This window comes from Euphorbia lathyris, chromosome 4 (assembly GCF_963576675.1).
Source record: "Euphorbia lathyris chromosome 4, ddEupLath1.1, whole genome shotgun sequence".
NCBI classification, from domain to species: Eukaryota; Viridiplantae; Streptophyta; class Magnoliopsida; order Malpighiales; family Euphorbiaceae; genus Euphorbia; species Euphorbia lathyris.
In genome coordinates this window covers 65312978-65337928 of record NC_088913.1, presented here as the reverse complement: position 1 = coordinate 65337928, position 24951 = coordinate 65312978, and the positions used below count along the sequence as shown (strand labels likewise).

The following is a 24951-nucleotide window of genomic DNA, read 5'->3' as shown; positions in this document are numbered from 1 at the left end:
TACAGAATCATGGGAGAAAAATCAATTGCCGATAAATTCAAGAATGGAAAATGGAGAACATTAATTGAATCTTTATCCATTGCGGAGTACGATGAAAATCTGGGCAAGATGCAGGATTCGATGAGCAGGTACAAAACTCTTATCTCGTACGTTGAGGAGACGTGGTTGGTGCATAAGGAGAAGTTTGTTGTTGCATCGACGAAAAATTTCTTACATTTTGGCAACACAACCACTTGTCGTGTGGAGAGCGAACATGCGAGTCTAAAGCAATGGCTCAATACATCCACAGGATCGCTGGACACGGTATGGCAAAAGGTTCATAAGCAAATAGAAGCCCAGGCATCTCATATCAGGTATTTTCAATAAGTTCTATTGGAAGATGTTTGTATTTTTATCATGTATTTGTAAATCTCAGTCAACTGATAGTATGTTTATGTTCTTATTAGGTACATGCTTGAGCAGTCCAGGCTTCGTAAAGGAGTCTCTTACTCTGGATTCCCCTTTAACCACCTGGTATGCAAAGTCTCACACTACTGCATGCAACTGATGAATGTTGAGTTAGCTCGCATGAGAAGTTTGAGCCATGAAGTGAATGCGCGTTGTGGATGTGTATTGAGAACCTCTCATCAGATACCATGTGCATGCGAGATCAAACAAGCGTATGAGTCCGGCGATATTATAAGTGTTGAGAGGGTTCATGTGTTTTGGAGAACACTTTTGATTAATTATGGCCAGACTCATGAAACTGAAGGGTGTCATGATCAGACAGAGGATCAGAGATATTTTAAATCCTTAGTTGACCAGGTATCTAAAGGTGACCCAGCCTTGCTGCGAAATATTTCAATACTTATACATGATCAACTACACCCTGATCAAGCACATTACACCGAACCTGATGTGAAAATTAACGTTCGAGGATGACCGAAGTCGGGTAAATCTACAAAACGTATGCCTAGTGCATGGGAGTACAACGAACCTCGGCGCGGACGTGCTCGTTCTAGTAGTTCGTCTAGGAGCCGTGGTAGAAGTGGTAGGAAAAGCTCTTCATCATCTGTTCACAATTTTGCATCCTCGGGTAATACAATTTTGTTATATCTAATTCATTTACGCTTAACATAAGTTATGTGCGGTTTACTATATCTTATTTTGATTCAATGCAGATGGAAATACGTATGAAGTTAATGATTTCGTGCATTCTGACAAAGTAATTGGGATCATTAAGCCGTATGTTGAAACATATTGCGACGTAGTCGGTAATGGAAATTGTGGCTTCCGTGTTGTTTCTTCCTACATTTTTGGCACCGAAGAGAAGTGGCAATCAGTCAGGCATCACATGAGGAATGAAGTAATTGCTAACCGTTCACGTAACCTAGCTGGCGAAGGCATCTCCCCGGCATGTACGGCTCAATCACATCCCTGTAACGTATCCATCCGGCGTATATCGTCCTAGGGGTATGCGTAATGACATCAGGACCATACGGCATCCACATCACCTACAGACGTATACAACAACATTAATATGCAAATAATACAAGTAAATGAATTTGGATTTTATAATTAAATTGAAATTGCACCTCATCAGCAGTCAATCTATCAAGCCGGACACGATATGATTTCAGTCGATCCCCACTCTTCTCCAACGGTATAGATGGCCACATGCAAGCCCTCGGCATCGCTGGATCCAATGTGACTCCCTCTCGCTGAGGCCTGAAGCACGGAAAGTACTCATAAATCCATGCCTGAAGCAGTGTTAGACAACCCGTGATCTGCCCGCAGTCTCCTCTACTAGCAATACCTAGATGACGGTATAGATATGCTAGTGCAGCTGAGCCCCATGAGAGTCCAATGGCTCCAGATACAGAGTCCTGTACCTCCAACAGACAAGAAGGTCGAATGCGGTCTCCACTCTTGTCCACGAACAATGTGCAACCGAGCATCAGAAACGTCCAAGCAGTAGCCTGTGCATCAGCAATCCGATCTCCTTGACAATAATCCAGGACGGAAGCCGCTCGTATACCGCCATTAAAGTAGTGACCCTTCTGCAACTCCTCCCGAGTCATACCAAACAACTCCATCACACAAGACTGAAGCTCCTCAACACTCGCATCAGCAGTCACCATAGCCCCATCGATGGGGATGCGCAAAATATGCCACACATCATGCAACATAATGCTCATCTCACCAAACGGCATGTGAAATGATGATGTGTCTGGCTGCCACCACTCTACAAAAGCCGCAATCAGGGGCGCATCGATGTGGCCATACATGATATTGGGTAAATGAGACAATCCAGTTGACTCTATATGCTTCTGGATCTGCTGAAAAGCACCACCGTACCATACACACAGCTTCCCACAGTATAATGATCGTGTCTGACACCTGAGGAGGCCCCTATCCTGTCCGCTCCAGATAGCAGTGGCAATATGTCCTAGAAAGCTCGGGATCACAAGACCATCAGATGGACCCCCAGAAACCGGGCTCTTCACAATCCAGTCATCCTCTACATCACTCTTCGAGCGCTTGCTACTACCTGAAATTACAGTAAACTCATTTATTATATTCGTATATTTTATTATAATCACGAATAAATAACATAATAATAAGTAAATTTAAATTTCTCACCCGAAGACGGCCCTGCTGTAGAAGCAAAACGTCCGCCAGGACCCCTCGGTATGGTCTTAGTAGGTACTCGCACAGAGGATGAACTCTGAGGAGGCATAGAGTCATCTCCGTCCATCTCTACAGCATCCGCCATCTCCTCCGGCTGTGCCCTCTGAGCATCCCTCATCAATATCTGTTCTTCCCGGTCCCTCCGGGCAGAGGCAGTCACAACACGTGACCTTGTATGTCTCTTTTCAGAACGGTTATCAACAATATCAGTCTGTAAAAACCAAAAACATTTTACATTTATAAGCAAATAACGCATATTTAATTAAATATACTCAATTTCTCGTATTTCGCTTTTTTTAATACTTAGGCATTGCCATAGACCGGGTCGGACCAAGTTTTTTTTTTAAAAAATAAATTTTCGAGCCTAATTTGGCCTAAACAGAGCGCCGCAACCGTCCGGACAGCGGGCTGAACGGTTGCGGCACTCTTTTTCGCCTTACGGCGGAACGGTCACCGCGCACCGTTCCGTCGTAAGGCGGAACGGTAGCGCCGTTCGTTCCGCCATAAGGCGGAACAAATGCGCCGCTCGTTCCGCCGTAAGGCGGAACGAGCATGGCTGTCATTCCACGGTACGGTGGAACGATTGCGCCGTTCGTTCCACCGTACTGTGGAACGACGGCGCCGTTCGTTCCACCTAAAGGAGGAACGAACGGCTGTGCCGTTTCCTCCTAGGGTTGAATGGACAGTTCGTCCGTTCCACCCTTGGCGGAAACGGCACAGTGAGTCCGTTTAGAGCAACTTCATCCGGGTTTCGCCTCCGATTCGGAGGCGAAACCCGTGATTTTTGAATAATTTTTTTTAAAAAAAACTTACCGGAGATTTCATGAAGCCTTTACCCGCTCCTGGCTTTGGCGGCATGTTGTTTTAGATCGGGTTTTTTGAAAATCCAAAAAGCTAGAGAGGATTTGAGATTTTTGATTTTTTGAGTTTAAATTATGAGAGGGGCATAATTCTCAAAATAGTGCGGTAGGTGGAAATTCATATTGCGGTAAATAGCAGCCCACTTTAACTTTACACTTTATTACACTGATAACCATTGTCACCATTTTCCCACCTTTGACTCCTCTTTTGACCGGTTTTCTCTCTCTTTTCTTCTTTCTAAAACCTAGAATACCTATTTTACTCTCTATCTCTATCTCTCTATGTGTGTGCGCGCGCCTCAACAACAAGTTTTTCTTTCTCACCCGAATCTTCCATATTGACATAATTCAGTGAATCGGTAATTGATTTCCTGTTCCCTAAAAGAGCATGAGTTTTTCCTTGCCTCTGCCGCCAACGCTTTTCCATCCTCCACCGCGTCTGCTGTTATCGCCGATCTCTCGTAGTGGTTGCGGGTCATTCCTTCAAGCTCGTCCAGGCGGGTCAGTCCTCTAGCGGTAACTGCGTACACTTCACTGGTGAACTGAGATTGCCCTAATTACTTGTTTTTCAACAATTCAAATTTTAATTTTAATTTTCAGTTTTAATCAAATGATGAAGAATTGATTAACGATTAATGAAGCTAGCGAGAGAGCTGAGAAGTGAGGCGACAATGATTACTGGAGAGGAAGTGATATTGAAATTGCTAAAGCAGTAGTTTTCGATTCCAATGATTTCTCCCTTTGCGTTTGATTATTGGTGTTAGAGAAAGAAAGGAGAGTTAGAGAGAGATGTACTGGTTTTAGAGAGATGAATTGCCATGGAGATGAAGGAGGAGGAGGAGAACGGTAAAATAGGTATTCTAGGTTTTAGAAAGAGGAAAAAAGAGAGAGAACCGGTCAAAATGGGAGTCAACGATTGAAAAAGGCTGGTCAATGGTGACAGTGGTCACCGATGTAACAAAGTGTAAAGTTCAATGGCCAATACCAGGAAGAATTGAAGTTCAGTGACCACAATGTGAAAATGGGTAAAGTTCAGTGGCCATGGATGTAATTTACTCTGTTAAATGGCCACCGTTGTTAAAAAATGTAAAGTTCAGTGGCCAGAATGTTAAAATAAATAAAGTTTAATGGCCATGGTGTAATTTACCCACAAAAACCTCAATCGCTTTCGAAAAGAAAAGGCAAAATGAAAATAAAATACATGGAATTACACATTAAAAAAAACGAAGACATTCCTTGCTATCTGTTCTTTATTACTTAATTTCAGTAACAATAAGTTCAGTTCAGTAGCAATCAGTTCAGTTCAGTTCAGTATTCAGTTTCAGTATTCAATTTCAGCATTCAGTAATTTATCATTATTTATTATAATTATAATTATTTATATATAATTTATTATTATTATTTATCTATAATTTATGATTATTATTTAGGGGCCCTAGGCAAAACAAGCAGTAATGATCCTTTTAATATAAAATTTACTAATTGATTTTTATTCATATCATTGCATAAATTAATTTTTAATTTTCAAATTTAATCAATTTAAGGTAATAAAATGAAACTTTTTTTAATTTTTAAATTTAATCAAATTAAAAATAGTTATTCTAAAATGAGGTAATAAAATGAAACTTGTCTTCTTACTTACTGTTTTTTTTTGGTAGGGAAAAGAAAAGAAAAAAAAACAGACAACCTAACAAGAATTAACTCGGGATTAGCCTAGGAAAGCTAACCCCCACAACATTATCAGAAAGCAGAGGTAACAGGAAATCAGGAGAAGAAGAGAAAATAGAAACGCCCAAGGCCCTCTCATGCCCCTCAGCAGCAAGCAGATCAGCCACCCGATTCTGCTCCCTGTAAACGTGACAAAAGTTGATAGAGTCAAAAGAGGAGCAACTTCTTCTAACAGCTTTAACTAGATTTTGACTCCCTAAACACAGAGTCCTTTTGTCAGAAATCATCCTGACAGCTTCGAGATTGTCTGACTCCACAAGCAGCCTCCTAATTCCTAAATCCTCTGTCATCCTAAGTCCAGACAAAATACCCCAAAGCTCAGCAATAAAAGAGGAACCTAAACCCAGATTCTGAGCAAAGTCAGACACCCAGGCACCCCTCGCATCTCTCAAAACACCGTCGGCAGAAATTTTTTCGTCCTCTTTGCGCGATCCATCGGTGTTCAATTTAACCATCCCCTTACTATTGACTACCCATAACATTTATATATTAAAAATATATTAAAAAAATTACAAAGGTGGAAATCGAACTCATGCCCTCTTTACTACCTATAACATTTATATATTAAAAAAATATTAAAAAGATGGGAATTGAACTCATACCCTCTTAAGTTGGAAGATAAGGTAATATCATTATGCTAGTTTGAATTTATTTACAATATTTAAAACATAAGCAATTTATTTACAAAGCTAAAAAACATTTTGGGCCCCCTTCCGGCCTTGGGCCCTAGGCCGACGCACCCCGGGCCTAGGCCCAGGGCCGGCCTTGTTGAAGAGACTAGATCCTATTTTCAAGGGATAAAACTAATCTTATACATTGAGTCTATTTAATCTAAAATACAATCATAAATAAGATGGACATTGTAAAACAACTAATCCCATCTAGGAAAGAAAAGTAGTAAGTTGAGGTGCGGATAAAGTTTTAGTGAAAACGTCGGCTGGTTGAAGTTTGGTGGATATATGAGGAGTAGAAAGAAAACCTGATAAAAGGTGGTCACGAACAAGATGACAATCTATATCTAGATGTTTAGTGCACTCGTGAAATATCGGATTTGAAGCAATATGTATAGCCGCTTCATTATCATAATGAAGTGGTATTAGATAAGAAATTGGAAGGTGTAAAGTATTTAATAAATAAGATATCCATTTGAGTTCGCAAGTGGCACTGGCCATACTACGATACTCAGCCTCGGTCGATGATAGACTAATAGTTTGTTGTTTTTTGACTTTCCAGGAAATAAGAGAATCTCCTAAAAAAAATGAAATAACCGCTAATAGATCGTCGACTCTCCTTACAACGCCCCCAATCGGCATCACAATAGCTTGTTAACTTAAAATTGTTAACAGAACTATAAAACAAACCATAATGTATCATACCTTTAAGGTATCAAAGTAGATGTAAAACTGCATCTAAGTGATATGAACAAGGACTATGCATAAATTGACTTAGCTGTTGAACAGTGAAGCCAATGGTCGTGTAAAATTGAGGTAGAGTAATTTTCCAACAAACCGTCTATATTGATTGGGTTGCGGAAAAGCCAATCCAAGAGAAGGGTCGAAATTTAGACCAGGTTGCATCGGACAAGTAAAGATTAGCTTGACTAAGGCCAGCATCAGAGATTAAATCTGATATATATTTCCGCTGAGATAAGAAGATGCCATTCTTATCCCGAGCCAGTTCAATACCGATGAAATATTTGGCATGACCTAGGTCTTTAATGGTAAAAAGAGCATGAAAATAATCTTTTACATCAGTTATAGAATTTTCAGAATTCCGTGTGAGGAGAATGTCATTAACATAAACAATTAGAAGTATAAAAATATCGTCTTTACAATATGTAAAGAGACAATGATCAGATTCAGCTTGAATAAAGCCAAAAGAAATAATTTTGGTAGTAAGGGAGGTTGAATAATCCTACCGCTCCTTGATTGATGAATTTGAACCAAGAGTTGAGAATTATGTTCCTCAGAGGTATGTAATCGAATATGGTTATTTACTATAAGAGTATTATCCAAGTTATCTTTAGTATTAAAGGAGAATTAGGTGAAAACATATGTGCATGTGAAAGAGAGGAAGAGATAGGAGGTGAAGAGATAGGATTAGATGGGACAAGTGATGTTAAAGGTGATATATTTGTAGCATGTGTGGAAGAGCAAATGCTTGGGGATGGGACCCATACTTTTTGAAGGTGGTGAAAAATAAGTATTTGCGGTTGGATGATGAGATGATAAGTCAAAATTATTTTTATTTTGGGAAATAGGTCATATAAAATCTATATTAATAAAAGGAAAATGAGATGTATTGGGAGTATTTGAAGCAATTAGAGTTTTATTAGAGTAAGAAAATATATCCTCAAAAAAATTTACATCCCGTGTAATGTGAATATGACCCGTGCTTGGATCAAAAAATTTGTAAGCCTTATGATCAATAGCATATTCTAAAAAAATCCTTGAATGGCCCGGGGTCCAATTTATCACGAGATGGATGTAAATTGGAAAAAAAAACATTTACATCCAAAAACCCTCAAAAAATCATAATATGTGATTTTAGAATGTAAAGCTTGATATTGAGTTTCCCAATCTAAATGTGGTATAGGTAAAATATTAATTAGGTGAATTGCTGTTAATAAATCATCTCCCTAAAATTCTTTTGGTAAATGAGATTGAAAAAACAACACATGTGTAACCTCTAAAAGATGTTTATGTTTGCGTTCAATAACCCCGTTTTATTGGGGCGTGTAAACACAAGATTTTTTTATGAATTATGCCCTTTTTTCAAAAAAACTTTTACACATGTTATTGATAAATTCAGTACCATGGTCTGAACGAATATGCTGAATTTTTACTAAAAATTGTGTTTCAACCATATTAATAAAAACATCCAAGGCAATAAAACCATGTGTTTTATTTTTTTAACAAAATCGCCTAAGTAGAACGAGTGTAGTCATCAACAATGGTTAAAAAATATTTAGCACCACTAATAGAAGCAAGATTATAGGGGCCCCAAACATCTATATGAATTAACTAAAATTTATGTTTAGTTGTGATAGATTTAGTAGAAAAGGGACACCTTTATTGTTTAGCCATAGGACAAATATCACAAGACTGTGTATTCAAAATGTTCTTAACAACAGATATGTGCTTCAGTTTAGAAGCATATGTGTGCCCCCAAACGGAGATGCCAAACAATGTCAGAAACAGAACTAGTTACAACATATAGTTCAAATAAGAAGAAAACTTATCAATATTTTATGTTCTACTGTATTGAGTTAATATGGTAGGTGAAAAGGATGGTTTATTTAGGATATAAAGGCCTTCATGAAAAAATCCCACAGCAAGAAGATCTTCAGTATGTTGGACCTGCACTAAGCACACATTAGATAAAAATTTGACAAGAAGTTTTGAGACATGAATTATTCTTCCTACATAAAGTAAATTATATTTGAATGTAGGTATATGTAGAACATTAGTAATGTGTAAATTTTGCCCTAAAATAAAAGAACCAACATTTTTTAACTGACCTATTACTTCCATCTGGTAATTGAACAGAACCATTCTGAGTGCTGGAAACATCAGTATGAGTATGAAAAAGAGTTATGTTTCCACATATATGTGAAGTTGCTCTGGTATCAATTATCTAATCAAAAGTTTGATTATTTTTTAGAATAGCAGGAGTGAAACAATATTCAGTAGAAGAAGAAAGGAGAACATAATTATTACCTGTATAGCCAGAAAAATTAGACATGGGATGTGAACTTCCATCTGGATAGTCAGTCTTACTCTTGCCCATCATAGCCTTCTGAACCTCTGTCTGAACAAGTTCAGCAAAACCAACAGGTAACTGTGATTAAGAACAGTCAAGATTCTTTTTACAAAATAGTCAAGTTCTTAGAACGATAGATCAGGTGACTTAAAATTGAGGTTTGGGTGATTAAGATTAATTGTAAAACAGACAGAGGATTAATTAGATCTAAGCAATTGCTAAGCATGCGAAAATAAGACTAGGGTGATTCAGAAATCAAAGAGAACATGTTGGAGGCGCAACCAGATGGCTAGTGCACAAGCTGATTTTCCCCCTACTGAACAATATCATGCACATAGACCCAATGTATCTTTCACTATTCCCACTAAGGCCATTCTCCCATTTTCCAGAGATTCTTTAAGAGCATGCAAACTAGTTTCCTTTGTGTTTACAAAAACTCCTAAGCATTAAGAACAAGAAAGCATTTTAACGGTGAAGCTAAAAACCCTTGGCACATTAGTTAATCGTGTTTCCATCCTTAAGTAATGTGTACTAGATGGTGTTTCCATCGCCTAATCTGAGTCTTCTTCGCAGTTATTCGACTAACATATAGGCTAGCTAAACCTATAATGAATTAAGCATCCATGCAACTAGGGGTGCACATGGTCAGTTAACCATATTTCGATTATCCTATTACTTCGGTCGGTTAACCATTAGTGACTTTTTTGCAGTAAATATCAGTTTAAATCTATAATTATTCACTTTAAAATAAATATATAAATATTTAAATATTAAATAAAAATATTGAACTTCAAATTTAATTAACAAAATAGCTAAAACAAATAAATTTTAAGTTCTTTTACTATTTTAACTTAAAAATTAAATATAAATATTTATATTTATATATTGATAATTAAATTTTTATATATATTTATACTAGTTTTACGTGTATTAATACATAATCAGTAGGGGTGGGCACGATTCGGTTCACCGGTCCATTAGGCAAAAAAATTAACCGAACCGTTATCAACGGGTTTTTAACCATCCAAATCGAAACCGGTCCATATCAATCGGTTAACCATACAACCGGTTAACCATTAATTTCGGTTAGATTTTTCGGTTAACGGTTTTTAATCAATTCTCACTAGTTAACCAAAAATCAACGATTAACCATAATTTTTACCCAAATCTAAATTTTTAAACAATATTAAAATACACATAATTTCAAAAATTCAAACGAAACGAATTCATATAAAAGTTCAGAATTCAAATATAAGTATCGAACTAAAAAACAATCCATCAAGTTTACATTTAAAACAAAAAGAAATGTAAATAATATTTCGTTAAAGTAGTTATTACAACATAAAGCAGTATAATCTATGTTATATATTTATATTAATCTATGTATTTATATTAAGCAGTATAATCTATGTATTTATATTTACATTTGTCTTGCCTTTGTCGTCAAATGACATATATATTTTCTTTTAAATTTATATTTATTAAATGGTTCGGTTAACCGTTAACCGTGGTTTTTGAACATTCTAACCCGAAACCGAAATCGGTACCTATCTATTTTTTTAATCATTCAAAACCCACCGGTTTGGTTAACCGCTTTTTCTGGTTCGGATTATCGATTTTCGGTTCGGTTACCGGTTTGATCGGTTTTTTTGTCCACCCCTAATAATCAGTTTATTTTTCGGTTTCGATTAACAATCGGTTTTTGAAATGAAAACCCATAACCTACTCCATCGATTACAGTTAACATATTTTTTAGTTCGGGTTCGGGTTCGGTTTCGAAAAACGATTATTCAGTTTTCCGGTTAGTTATGTGCAACCCTACATGCAACAATCATCTAAAGGTATTTTTGTGCATAATAGGGGCGGAAAACCACTTATATCCACCAACCTAAAGCCAACTTCACCCCGTAGAGTGACTAATCACTCACGCACATGCTTAAACTACTGAAAATAATTGAAAACAACATAAAATAGAACTAGATTAAAACGTGAGATCACTAAGGATCTCACTTGAATTCAACAAGTACAGAAAACTAAACTTAAAATTAATAAAAGTAAGATAAATATATGTTCCCATAGCTTCCTACAGTGAGCTACATACGGGACCAACATAAAACAAACTAGAATAACAAACAAAATGAAAGTCAACAGATAGGTATAGTCTGCTGCGAATCAGAGAAATCTACAGAGTAAGACAAGCAGTCTGCAGAATAAAATAAACAATATGGAGAATCAGACAAAAGTAGCACAAGCAGACAAAGCTGCTCACAATAGGATAATGTACAACTTTCTACGTGCCATTGAAAACACATGCACAACACTATCTGTTCAGATTTTATTACATCAGCCTTGAAACTCCATATTCCACCTTTCTCAAGCATCTACCTCACGTGACCTCTCTTTCTCTCTCCTAGTTTGACCGTTCTTGACTCCTTTAGAACAAGCATAAGCAACAAAGAACAATCTGCACGTATAGGTGCCTTAATCTAACATATTGAAAACCTTTTCAAGATTAGACAATGAATCCATCATTAACACTTGAGTTTTAATCATATTGAAATTCTCATTTAACCCTCTCAAAAACTTAATGATGCAATCTTGTGTTTGTTGTTCTCTCACATTCTTAATAGCAATACACGTAGTAGAACCAGTTGGCACACATTCATAATTTTGAACTTGACGAAAATTAACAAATTCTTCCCATATTACCAAGTTGATTCTTCCCATATTACCTGCAACTTGGTGAAATAATCTGTAACTGAAAAATCTCCTAGCATCAATACTACAATTTCATCTTGCAACTCAGCTATGCGCAGATGATCTGATTGAGAGAAACAATTTTTCAAATTCTACCATACTTGATAAACAGTCTCAAACCAAGTGATACTTTGTGAAATTGAAAAAGAAACAGAACTATTGATCCAAGAAAGCATAAGTTGATTACACCTATTACATGCTAATTGATTCATTTTCTCAACATCTGATTGCAGTAGCGTACCATCAATAAACTTGAATTTGTTCTTCGCTACCAAAGAATAATAATCTTTACTCCCTAGTAATGGTAAAGATACCAAAGATTGACTTGTATTTTCACTTGGGCGTATATAATAGAAACTCGTCAAATATGAAACTTGATCAAGCACTGTTGCAATCGGTGTCACCTGAGTAGTCATCTTGCTAAAAAAAAAAATTCAAGAAACTTCTTGAAAAAGAGATCTGAATCTTACAAAAGATCCTAGAAAACGAGAAAATGATACAGATCTCGAGTAAAATTTCTCAAATGAAATTCCTAATAGAACAAAATTGGAAAGCCATTAACGAAAAACGATTAATCACTCTGATACCATATCAAACACAGAGCAAAGAAGAAAACTGAAAGTTTATTGATAGAGAAGAAGATGAAAAGTAATCGTATACCTAAACAAGTATGCAATATATACAAGAAGATTAGGGAAGAGAAAAGAAGTAAAATTCTAATTTAGTTCCTATAAATCTAACTTATTCTTAAACCACCCATATAATTGTAAAATAATAAAACCTACCTATATCTAATAGCTGCTCACGAGCTTTCGAGCTAAGTTTTTCCGTACTCAAGCTTGGCTCGTTTACGAATCGAGCTTTAAAATCGTACTCAAACTCTGCTCGTTTATAAATGGAGCAGAACATAATCGAACTTTTATCAAGCCAAATATCAAGCCCCTCATGACCGGGGCAGCTTATTTACAACACTAAGTGAAAAAACTTATAGAAAAAGAGGCAGCCTTTGCTAAAGAGTAGCTTGGCTCGTTTACGAATCGAGCTTTAAAATCGTACTCAAACTCTGCTCGTTTATAAATGGAGCAGAACATAATCGAACTTTTATCAAGCCAAATATCAAGCCCCTCATGACCGGGGCAGCTTATTTACAACACTAAGTGAAAAAACTTATAGAAAAAGAGGCAGCCTTTGCTAAAGAGTAGCTGAAACCACAGCAGATGATTTTATTACAGAAGCACGTTCGCAGTAGCAAATATACCAGCATCTGCCTGTCTCAGTTTTAACATACAATACTCACATTTTATAGCTACAATTTGAATCTCATAACTTGCAATCACTTCATGGATTGACTTTAGGCGCCCAACCCGCAATCACATGTTCCTTTGCTGCCTTGGTTTTCTCAAACGATTCGCGAGAGAACACCGACTGCAAAACAAAATACACGAATTCAAATTCCAGCCACATATATATAAAAAAATGAGCCAACATCACGAGACTTTTTCCTCGTTCCATATTTGATGCATGACATACATAAAGAACAGAGACACACCATCATAGGATACATTTCAAGCAGAAGCGTTCCCATCTTCCCTTGGCATCAAGTGCAGTCATCAATATGAATCATTGTTTTTAAAGTGTGAATTTAGAAAATATAGATAATGCTAGTCGGCGTGCCGGATTGAAATAAGTTATATTAAGCAGTAATTTAAACATCTGAACCTATAACTTCTAGTTAAGTATGGCAAACAAATGCTTAAGACTCCAGCAGGAATAGTCCATAAATAACATTCATAGTGAAAGAGGCACCTTCTCAAAATTTTGATTTTTCTATTCCATCAGTTCAAGTAAAAAGTCAGAAAAAAAAAATGAAATACAAGAGCAAACCTTCATGTAGTTATGGACATGGGTCAAGCTTTCAGGGATTGTCCAATTTTTAAAATGGCCAAGAGCAATCTCAAGATGATACAACTTTGGTGCCAAGCTCAAATCAGCAGCAGTGATCTTTTCCCCAGCAATGAAAGGACCCTGACACAATGCTCCAGAAAATAAATTTCTATTTCCATACCAGAAAATTAAGGAAGAATCGGACTGCTTTATTTTGTTTCAACTGCATACGTACATGTGCCTTAAGATGCTCATCTAATGCCTTGAGTTCCTCAAGCAGAGCCTGTTCTGATCCGTCATTTGGATCCTTGCTCTTCACAAATTTGAAGAAGGCAGGGAATACCTTTGATCCTCTGCAGTTGGTTTCTTAAGATTACTAAACAAGAAAAATCTCCAAATTCAAAGCAATTGCAACATGAAAAAGCATGTACAAACATGAGCCTGAGCAAACAGATTAATTTGTTTGTTGCATACACATACCCTATGCGAAGATATCGCAAAAAAAAAAAAGGTGCAAAAAAGAGCTATACTTAATATGTTTGAATTTCATTTTGATGAGTTAAGAAGTTATACAAAAGCTTATTTCAACAACTAGTATAATAATATCAAAATCGAGACATAAGGAGTTACCTTGTTGAAATATTTCACTAGTCAATCTACATATTTCTCAGAGAGCAATTGCGAAAGCAAGTAAATATAACAACAGTAAGCTATGTTGCAGAAAAGAATTCAGGGAAACATTATTTCTAAATAATATAGAAATGGAAACATCAGATTGTTACAATAGTGAGCAAAGAATAGGAATAATTAGATTTTGTGGAATAGGAGCATCATTTAAGAAGTTCTAGCTAAAGAGGAAGTTTCAATTAGCTAAAAGCATAGTTGGAATTGGATTGATTGTGTTTGCCGGCTGAAACAGTTTCTCAAACCAGAAACGTGTTTCCTATTTTAAATATTTACAGAAACACGCCAGGAAACATGTCGGATTGGTTTCCGGGTGTTTCCGTTTCCGAAACGGACACGAAATACAGAAACACTGCTGAATAGGAGTTTTCGTGCAAAGTACTGGTGTAAGCGACACATGACTAACAAGAAATAAGAAACTTAACCACACATTATGTTTGAGAAAAAATCAGTGAGCTCCACATATCATTTCATAGAGTGAAAACACACAAATCTTACCACTAAAAACAAATTGAACTGAAGATAAAATCTAAATGAAAGAAATGAGGATGCATACGCAGAAGCAAATTCAGGAGGAGTAACGAGCGACGGCTCAGGGTATTTTTCTTCTAAAATCCCAACAATCACATCAGAGTCTGGCACCCATTTGTCATCAAATTTCACCACTGGCACCTTCCCTTCAGGGCTAATATCCAAAAACCTAAGAAAACAACAGCAATCAACAATTAATCCTTCAAACAGTATCTATATTGTTTATTAAGTCTCATGAATGAGATTTCTATAGTCTTCTTTATTTTGACGATTATAATTTATCAATCCTGGAAAAAAAGAGCCAAGACTCAAAGACAGTGTCAATTATAAATTTCCATTACCTTTTCAGGCACTTAAACCAGTAATCATGAAAGCAAAAAACATTACATATTCCCTTCCAAGGTGAAGGACTAAAAAGTATTTCGATTCCCTCAAACTCAATCATCACAAAATTAAAATATCCATAAGCTAACCCAAAACAATTTACACACAAGAAATCATCAATTTGCAGAGGAAGCCAAATCCATAAGCAAATAACTCATTTGCAAAAACATTTCAAGCAATGGAAGAAGAAATACTGTTCTAAATTAAAGATAAAACACAAATTTACAAGTAGTGATCCAAATGAGTAGTGGATTATTATACCATTGAGGCTTGTCAGTGAGATTGATGAGGTGCGATTTATAGGGAATTTTCTTCTCTTCTAGAGTTAATAGAACTCTGTGGGCGAAAGGACCTACAAACCAGAAAGCCAAGGTAGAAGAGAGGAATCCAAAATCAAAAATGAAGGCAAGAACAACCAAAAAAACAATCGCAAAAACACTTCATCTAACGTGAAATACAGAGAATATATAATTATAGAGAGAGAAAGGAAACGTACAGTCTCCAAGAACATCAGGAGCACCAGTAGCAGCCTTGACACAGATCTCCAAAGCCATATTCTCGAGAAATTTGTAACAAAATGTTTAGTGGTGAATTTGGGGACAAGTATGAAATGAAGCGAGAGGGGGAGAAAGGGGCCTATCTTTATTATATTCCCAATAGCGTTAATGTGTTTCGAACACCTAACCTTCTCGATTTCTCTTTCAACATCCAATTGTCAGTTCACTTTTACACTTGTTGCATGGGTAAATTACACTCATGGCCAATAAACTTTACTCATTTTAATATTATGACCACTGAACTTCAATTCTTAACGGTATGATCACTGAATTTTATTCTTTTTAACACCGGTGGCTATCGAACTTTAACTAATTCTTCAAAATGACCGATATATTTACCATGAAACCATATTTTTTATTTTCTAAAATCATATTTTTTGGAGCTTTCTCTATCTACAAATTCACACTTTCTCCTAACCAAAAAACACATAAATGAGATCAAAACGAAAATTTTCAAGAATTAAAGTTCCTTAGAATATCATTAACTCTTCGAATTTTTTATTTTGAGGTCGTCAGTAGTCTTTTTAAGACGTTGAGTAGCCACCAATATTAAAAAGTGTAATGTTTAATTGGTCATACAGTTAAGAATTGAAGTTCAATGACCATACTGTTAGATGGATAAATTTCAGTGGCCATGAATGTAATTTATCCCTTTTTCATTATAAACTTTCGTCCTTAGATCTCGAATTCCAACGGTTTAATTGGGATAGAATATAGATGTCTAACAAATCTCAAATCCAGAAATCATCGAACTACAAAAAAAAAATTTAATTGGAGTCATAAAAATAATTAAGGGCAAATTACCAAAATGGACACAATTAAAAACTACATTCCAGTTTATAATTTTCTTAATTTCTACATGTATTTTTTAGCGTTCTATTCATACATTCGTCTTCAATTCGAGTGTTGCTTGACATTTTTTCTCTTCTTTATTGACTGGTTATTAATTTTATTGTTTGTCATTCTAACTCTTGATTGTTTTATCTTTCTGAATTTCGAATCGGGCATGTTTTTCTTTTTTTATTTCATTGTTTATTATGGGTTTGTTTTTGGGTTAATTTCAAATAAATATTATATGGTTTCACGTTTTTACAGATTGGTATCAATGGTTTTATTTTGTTACACGCTGAACCATGTGATTTCATAATAAATATGACACTAAAACACTTTAATTCTTGAAATTTTTCATTTTGAGGTCGTTATCGGTTAAATTTGACAAAATCAATAAAAAAAATGATAATTTTGCAAACCGCAGAATTCGGTTTATAACAAAAGAAACAACATGTACCGATCTGTAAAAACGTGAAACCATATGACATTTATTTGAAATTAACCCTTTATTTTTCAGTGTTTTTCATTTTTATGGTTTTTGTATATTTTTGTGGATGACTAAACTTGATAAGAAAGTTAATTTTCATCTTTCTTCTAATAACGACGAAGCATCTATGTCTTCTTGTTAAAAGGGTTCTAAAGTGAAAACTTTGATTCGAAAGCCAATAAAATTCTCAAATAATGTATTTGGGTGGATTGGATTTTACTATTTGTTTTGAAATTTTTTTAATGTTTATTTATGATATACATCTTTTAGTTTTGTTGTATTATATTGTTTTTTTATTATCTTATCAAATTTCAGTCAGTTTTGCATAACATGTGAAATTGGATGAAGTTTTGTGAAGTTGGCTGAAATTCTGTGAAATTCGATGAAATTGTTTGAACTTTAATGAAATTGCCTGAAATTTTGTGAAATTGGATAAGAGTGCATTTGGTTGACATTGTGTGAAATTGATTTGAATTGGGTTTATGTCATGTGTATCATTTCAGCTTGCTTTAATGTAATATTTATTTCATTAATCAATGTTTTTGAATCATGTATACATGAATTTCATCTAAATTCAACTAATTTCAATCACTTTCATTTTAGGCGAAAGTGGATGAAATTAGTTGTATATGAAATATTTTTTCATTGCACATTATTCTTACTTTTTTAGAATAGCTCGTGTTAGTTATTCATGAACTTCAATGAATTTCAGTCAGTTATGTAAAGAGGTGAAAATTGTATGGATTTGTGTTTTTTTTTTCTATTTAAACATATTTTAAAAATCAATTATTTATTTTGTTTTGTTTATATTGTTAGATCTGGAATCCATATTTACTTCCTGGTGAATATTGGAATGTGAATGTATATGCAAATGTTTTGTAGAGATTAAATATAGTCAATTCAAACATTTTTTGTGTTTCCTTTTTTTTATTAGATTAAGTTGAAGGATAGTAGTCCTTATTTGAAGGAGGAAAATATATGGAAAGACATGAAAGAAAATGTTGCTTTTCTTGAAGAATTGAAATTTATTCTTAGAGGTATTCAAGTAGAAAAAGTGAAAATAGTGATGTTGAGAATTGATAATTTAAGTGATCGCACTAATTCATCTTTTTAGATGGTTTTCAAGATGTTTGATCATCTTCATCTAAAAGATTGGATAAAGAGGTGTGCATGCTCTTATTATTATATAGATAATTTATATACTGAGTTTTAGCTAGGTTACATTCAATTTCATTTGGTTTCAACTAATTCAAGCAATTCTTAAAGCATGTGAAATTGAGTGAAAATAGATGAAAGTGTTTGAAAGTTAATTAAAGTGACTAAAGGTGATTAAAAGTGGCTGAAAAGTAATTTAAAACTCATTTGAAATATTAAGACCAATATTTTGTTTATTCTTATTATTCTTTTTTTAAACAACTATTCTTACTATTCTTATTATATCTTTTTTTTTTATCTTTATACATGCATTTTTTAAACAACTATTGGTGCAACGGTAAAACGTTGTTGCCGTGTGACCTGAGGTCACGGGTTCGAGTCTTAGGAGCGGCCTCTTGCCAATAATTGGCAAGGGAAGGCTTGCCCCCAATACACCCTTGTGGTGGGACCCCTCCCCGGACCCTTGCTCAGCGGGGACGCGTAATGCGACCGGGCCGCCCTTTTTTTTTATACATGCATTTTTTAAATGCATCAATTTATAGAATTTAATGAAGGGTGGAGGTGTACATATGAAAGTTAATGATTTGTACAAGAATGTAGGGGATGTGAAAGTTTTTTATGATGACATGGATCTGTTTATGAGTCATGAAAAGGAAGATAAAATGAATATTGGTAAGAATGATGTAACGAAGTTTGAGGAGAATGATGAAATTAATGATGTTTCTAAATTGGAGGTTGTTAATGGTGTTGATGTGGATGAGATGAGAACAAAGGTGGCGAGGATGATGAAAATGGTGATGAGGATAAGGAAGGTGGTGATAACGAGAATAGAGATGATGAGGAGGATAAAGATGATGATGATGATGGTGATAAGGAGAGTGAAGTTGATGTGCATGGGGGGATATTAATGATAAGGAGGGTGGTGAGGATGTTGATGATAAGGAGGGTAATAAGAATGATGGTGAATATGTTGTTGATGAATTTATCAAGTTATAAGTGAAATTTTTTATGGATATATATTATGATTATCATTTTTATGCTTTTAGTTCTCAAATTGGTCTTTGACAACTTTTATATGTATTGCTCATGTAATGTTTCATTCACTTCCTTTTATATCTGTTTCATTCATTTCCTTTTATATATGTTGCCCATATAATGTTTCATTTGACACCTTTTATATATGTTTCATTCACCTTTTATATATGTTTCATTCACTTGAATATGTTTACCTTACTTTTTCTGTTCTTCTATTAAGTAAAAATAAATAAATAAGTATGAACTGATTAAGATTGTTTGTTTGTTTGTAAGGTAACATATCTACCATTAAGGTAACTTTGATGTTTTGTTATGACTTGAATAGGTATGAACTAATTAGAATGCTTTGATTAGACTTGCATTAGGTATCTACTTCAAATCATGAAGTATATAGATTTGTATTTCAAAATAGGATTAAGTTGTGCATTACACAAAATCTACAAAAAATATATCCACATGTTAGACAAAAAAGTTAGGCAGGCCACACTTAAAAACTAAGGGGAACTTAAGCTTCGAGTTGTGGAACTTCTTAGTGCTCTCCCTCTTGCACATCATGCCCCCACCGCATGCTCTTCCCTCCATCTCCAGGAAGTTGCATCGTATTCTTCCTTATTGTTGTTGTATTGCTCAACAATTGGTTTCTGCCTTGGATATGGACCCTCAATGTAGGGCTCTATCATCAGGTCATATATATGCCACAACAGTTAACAAATGCATATATAGATTAGATAGAAACATGGAATTTAGATAGACCAAATAAATATATAAGAACTAACTGTGGCAGTGGGATAGGAAGGGCGTGAAACAAGCCAGGGAAGAGAGACCACTCCTTGGGGACTAACATTAGGATGATAAATCCTAGTCCTGAAGAAAAACTGAGAATAGGAATAGGTTAATTAGTGTATATATGTGTGTGGTTTGAATATTTGAACTTGCAAGACTAATCTTTATTATGTAATTCACATCTATTATTATATGCCCATTTGTTCTTCACTATAATTTCAGAAATTGAAATCAACTCGTGTATGTTGCTTTTATTTGTTCTTGACTAGTTTCTGTAATTTGATTTCAAAGCTTTGATATATAAAAATTGATGTTCATTTAGTATGTCTGCTTTTATGCCAATCTGAATATTACCCAGAAATTTTATTGAAATACCAGGCAAAGAAGAAAGAAAGTCACATTTAATTAAAAAAATGTCATATAAAGAACAATAGGAAGACAAATACATAAAATTTGTCATCTGAATAAAAATCCATTAACATAATTGATTAACACATATGTTATATGCAACATGCTAGAACGACAGAAATCAATTTGCAAATTGTCATCACTGTAACCAAGACGTCAATTTCCCACAAAAAAAAATTGACATTTTTTAGTAGGCTATTCAAGGGTCATAAAGGTGATGGGAATAATAAATATAATGTCATCGAAGTACACGTAAGATGACAACGTACCAATAGGCTGTTGTCATGTGAGGTTGATTCAAATGACAGAACACAAGTATCGTCTGAAAGGGCACCAGACAACAGTGAGCCATGTGACAGTTTTATATTCTTCGGGAAGACGGTTTTGGACTATCATCTGAAGGGGTTATCGGCGTAGTGCGTCTTCCTTATACATGAGTTGTTTTATGCGTCCCCTCCACGGAGCTTATCACAAGTAAGGAACCCTATGAATTATTTCAGGCGTCCCATCAATACATTCATAGCAATCAGAACTTTTCATCTCCACCCGAGGAGGTCTTCAAAGGTAACTACGACCTAAAATATCATTATTTTCACAATCGCCTCTGTCAGAATATTTTCAGTTGGCCTCTACTAATAATTTCTCAACATGGCATCCGCCAATAATTTTCACGAGTGATCATAACTTCTTTTTCATCAACGCGTCGATCATCCTCATGGATCAAATCTCGGGATCACCGCAAATCTCAAACACTACCCTTTGGCCCACAGCTTCGTAATTTTCACAATATCATCTCGTGACCAACTCTAGGTCAAATAAATCTTCCGCTATATTATCCCACAACCTTCTTCGATCAAATATAAATTTTGTAATTTTTCCCATATACAGGGCCAATCCTGGCCACTGAATTTCTCAATCGGATGTTTCACACTCGATATCCACAGTTACTTTCAATGTCTACCTTTTCCATGATAGACTGGGCCAACATGCCTAAGAATTCCCACAATTTTCTACACAATGGTCTGTTTTCATATGATGGACACTATCCACGTAATCCAAGAGTAACGCGATAATGAGTTTTCCCGACTCCTGAAAAGGCACACACAATTTTCTTCTGAATCCTGATATGGTGGAATTTGGATTACACTTTGATAGTCCTACATCGCCACAAGAATTCAACAGTCCATTCATGTGATCCTTGACCCAACCCTTCGTATTCCACCTGAATTTTCTCGACTCGTGAAAAAGGACAAGCAATTGTTGGTCCCGTGTGATTAGTTCCAAGGGGGGTTAGGAACTAATGTAACTTTTTCGCTTTAATTACGCTGACTTAATTCAATTATTTGAGTTTCACAACTCAGCTTTGGTCAGCGCGGCCGAGTGAGACGTAAGACGGCTTTAGTCAGATACTGACTAGAACTGTTTTACTTGTGAGTTGGGAAATGACACTTTTGTGGTCAGCTTCCAACTCAGCACTCTGATTTACTCAGTGTCAGTTTAAACAATTTATATACTGAGTAAATATAGCAAGCAACACATATAGATATATATTGAAAGAGAGTTAGAAATTACTCAGCACGACTTATCCTGGTTCGGCCTCTCCGCCTACGTCTAGTCCCCAGAATCCCTCCGGGTTTTTAAATCCAATACTGAGCTCTTTAAAGGTAGAGCGCAAACCGTTTACAAGGCAGTTGAATATGAAAAAGTACCGTCCTCTATTCGTCTACTCAACTCCTACTAAGCGCTATACCGAACACCTAGATTTCTCTACCACTGAGTACTTAACACCGAGTACTCAGCACACTCTCTCAATACTACGATTGGCACAAAATTGTCCTTTTTCAGACAAAGAACACTTTAGATGATTACAAAGAAAATCACTCTAGCATTTACACAGATATAGAAGTTTGGTGTAAGATCTTTTTCTTATTTTGGTGTGCTTTTGTATGTATGCTTTTTGTTCTCTTGTATTTCGGCGATCTGCTAAGGATCCAAGAAGTGTCCTTTTATAGTTGAAACCTGTAGGCTCAATCATTTGAATCCGGAATTATCCGTTGGATTCAAACGGCTCCTTCCGGCAACATGTTCTGGTCAGCTTCAGATTTGCAGGCCAATCCTGTCGTCTGAATTCCGCAGGTGCTAGGTTTGTCTTTTTCTCGCAAGTTTGTCTTCTTGTGCAGTTTTCGTCTTTTAGCCAGTGGACATTTGACCCATGCATCTCGAAATTAACTTTTGCGTAATTCTAAGGTTTCTATTATTGGTGCAGACAGTTGTCGGATCTTGTCGTTTAGTAAACGGATCATTGGTGTTGTCCTGAAGTCATTCAGCATGACTTTGATAGCCGTTGTCTTTGATTATTGCCAATTCCGATGCTGAGTTGCCTTTCACTCAGCTTCCACGGTCAGCTTCTTTTTGCAAGATATAGTTCTGAAGAAGACTTCTCTTCTTTTATGCGGAGTTGCTTTTTACTCAGCTTCTATGGTCAGCTTCGTTCTGTAAGCTTCGGTCCTGAAGAAGATTTTCCTTCTTTCGTACTGAGTCATTCTTTACTCAGCCCGTGCTATGTTATCATGCTGACTATGTTCTGTCTAACTTGATTCCTGTTCTTATAAATATTTTTATACTTAACATTGAACAAACGCATTAGCACAATTAAATTAAAGCACTTAAATTTAATTGTCTTAATCATGGATTAACTTAATTAATTTTGTCAAATCAAAATCATGTTGGAAATGTGTTTCAACAGCAATGTCTAACCAAATTAAAATGATTGAAGCACAAACTATGCCTCAATAATTTGGATGTGACAATCACTAATTCGATAGATCACCTCTGTGCTACTTCACATGAGCATCGAATTTCAAAATTCAACTACGAACTCTCTTTCTTTGTTCACTATCGTGGCAGCTCCATTGGCCTCGCTTGAGATCCGTTATTTTCTTGCTTCACACAAGCTTTTCCTCTTCTTTTGAGATGTTTTTATATGAATCAGATCCTCCAATCTTCATTTTTTAGATTAGATATCAACTATTTAATTTGGAACTAACCTATCTAACTTACATCTATGATTTTAATATGATTGTGTTTTCATTTTTTATAGCTTTTGGAAATTTCCCATCAATCGGTGGGCAGAAGAAGATGATGGTAGATCCGATGAGAGTAAAAATGGTAGAAGAAGAAAAAATTATTTTATTTTATTAACCTTGATTAATCTAGTTTAATTCTAATTTTAATGGCTAATGTTAGTATATTATGTTTTTCTGGGTTATGGATTTTTTTTTGGTAGGAACAGGAAAGAAAAACAAACAGAAGAAAAAAAACTTAACTCGGGATTAGCCTAGGGAAGCTAACCCCCACCACATCTTCCAAAAGAAGAGAAGAAAGATAATCAGGAGGAGAAGAGAAGGTTGTGACGCCCAACATCCTCTCATGACCAGCACCCGCCAAAAGATCCGCAACCCGGTTCTGCTCTCTAAAGACATGGCTGAAATTGATGTAATAAAAGGAAGAACAAAATCTTCCAATGCCTTTGATTAAATTTTGGCTATTAACACAAATAGCTTTATTATCGGAGATCATATTGATAGCTTCGAGATTATCAGATTCAACAAGCAACTGCTTCAAACCCAGGCTCTTGGCAAGTCTATGGCCAGAAAAAATCCCCCAAAGCTCAGCCGAAAAAGATGATCCCACACCCAGATTCTGAGTAAACCCAGAAACACACGCACCCCCATCATCCCTCAGAACACCTCCTGCCGCAATTTTACCATCCTTAAGGCAAGAACCGTATGTATTTAATTTCACCATCCCTTCTCTAGGCCTACACCAACCCAAGAGGTGGACAGTCTTCTTCTGGATAGACCTAGCAAGGGAATCTCCTTTGAAGCTATCAGTAATGTTATATAACTTTTTAGAGAAAAACTCAACCAAATTAGGAATAATAACCGATTTTCTTTCAAAAATCTCCTCATTTCTCCAATTCCAAATCTGGTGACAGACAATAGCAAAGAAGATATCACCATGCTCCAGGTTAGCCAACAACTTCCCACTAACTCCATCAACAAACCAGTCAAGATCAGAGTGGGTCAAGAAAGAAGACAACAGGTGATGCGGGAGAACTTTCTTCCACACCTCATTACTCATAGTATAATCCCTAAGAGCATGGAAAATTGATTCAACATGTCCTCTGCATCTTCTACAAGCCCCCGAATCCACCAAATGCCGTCTATTCCTCTCAGAATTAGTAAGCAACCCACCCTTAACCCCAAGCCACAGAAAGCTCCTAATGCGGTAGGGAACTTTTAAAGCCCAAATGAGTTTCCAAACCTCAAAATGAGGGCCTGCCAAATTTTGATTGAAGGCCTCAAAGGCCGACTTATAGGTATAAGCCCCATTGTTTGTCAACGCCCAATAATGACTATCCCTATCTTCCTCC

General features: G+C 35.7%; 1 protein-coding gene across 1 annotated transcript; it reads right to left on the bottom strand.

Moving 5' to 3' along the window:
• Nucleotides 1-12827: 12827 nt before the first annotated feature.
• On the bottom strand, nucleotides 12828-15915 carry LOC136227407 (glutathione S-transferase DHAR2-like). The gene is made up of 6 exons (XM_066016056.1): nucleotides 15757-15915; nucleotides 15522-15612; nucleotides 14902-15045; nucleotides 13897-14014; nucleotides 13662-13802; nucleotides 12828-13202 (listed from the first exon to the last, which is right to left on the bottom strand). Exons 1-6 carry the CDS (start codon nucleotides 15812-15814, stop codon nucleotides 13116-13118), a joined length of 639 nt encoding a protein of 212 aa, XP_065872128.1. The 5' UTR covers nucleotides 15815-15915; the 3' UTR covers nucleotides 12828-13115.
• Between the last annotated feature and the right edge of the window lie 9036 nt (nucleotides 15916-24951).

What these genes read in the sequence shown, in the direction of transcription:
- LOC136227407 (XM_066016056.1), bottom strand. Translation starts at nt 15,814, where the DNA reads ATGGCTTTGGAGATCTGTGTCAAGGCTGCTACTGGTGCTCCTGATGTT. An exon ending in TCCTGATGTTCTTGGAGACT is followed by an intron (nt 15,613 to 15,756) that starts GTACGTTTCCTT and finishes TCTGGTTTGTAG; the next exon opens with GTCCTTTCGCCCACAGAGTT. An exon ending in ATGTCCATAACTACATGAAG is followed by an intron (nt 13,203 to 13,661) that starts GTTTGCTCTTGT and finishes TTTGTTTTGCAG; the next exon opens with TCGGTGTTCTCTCGCGAATC.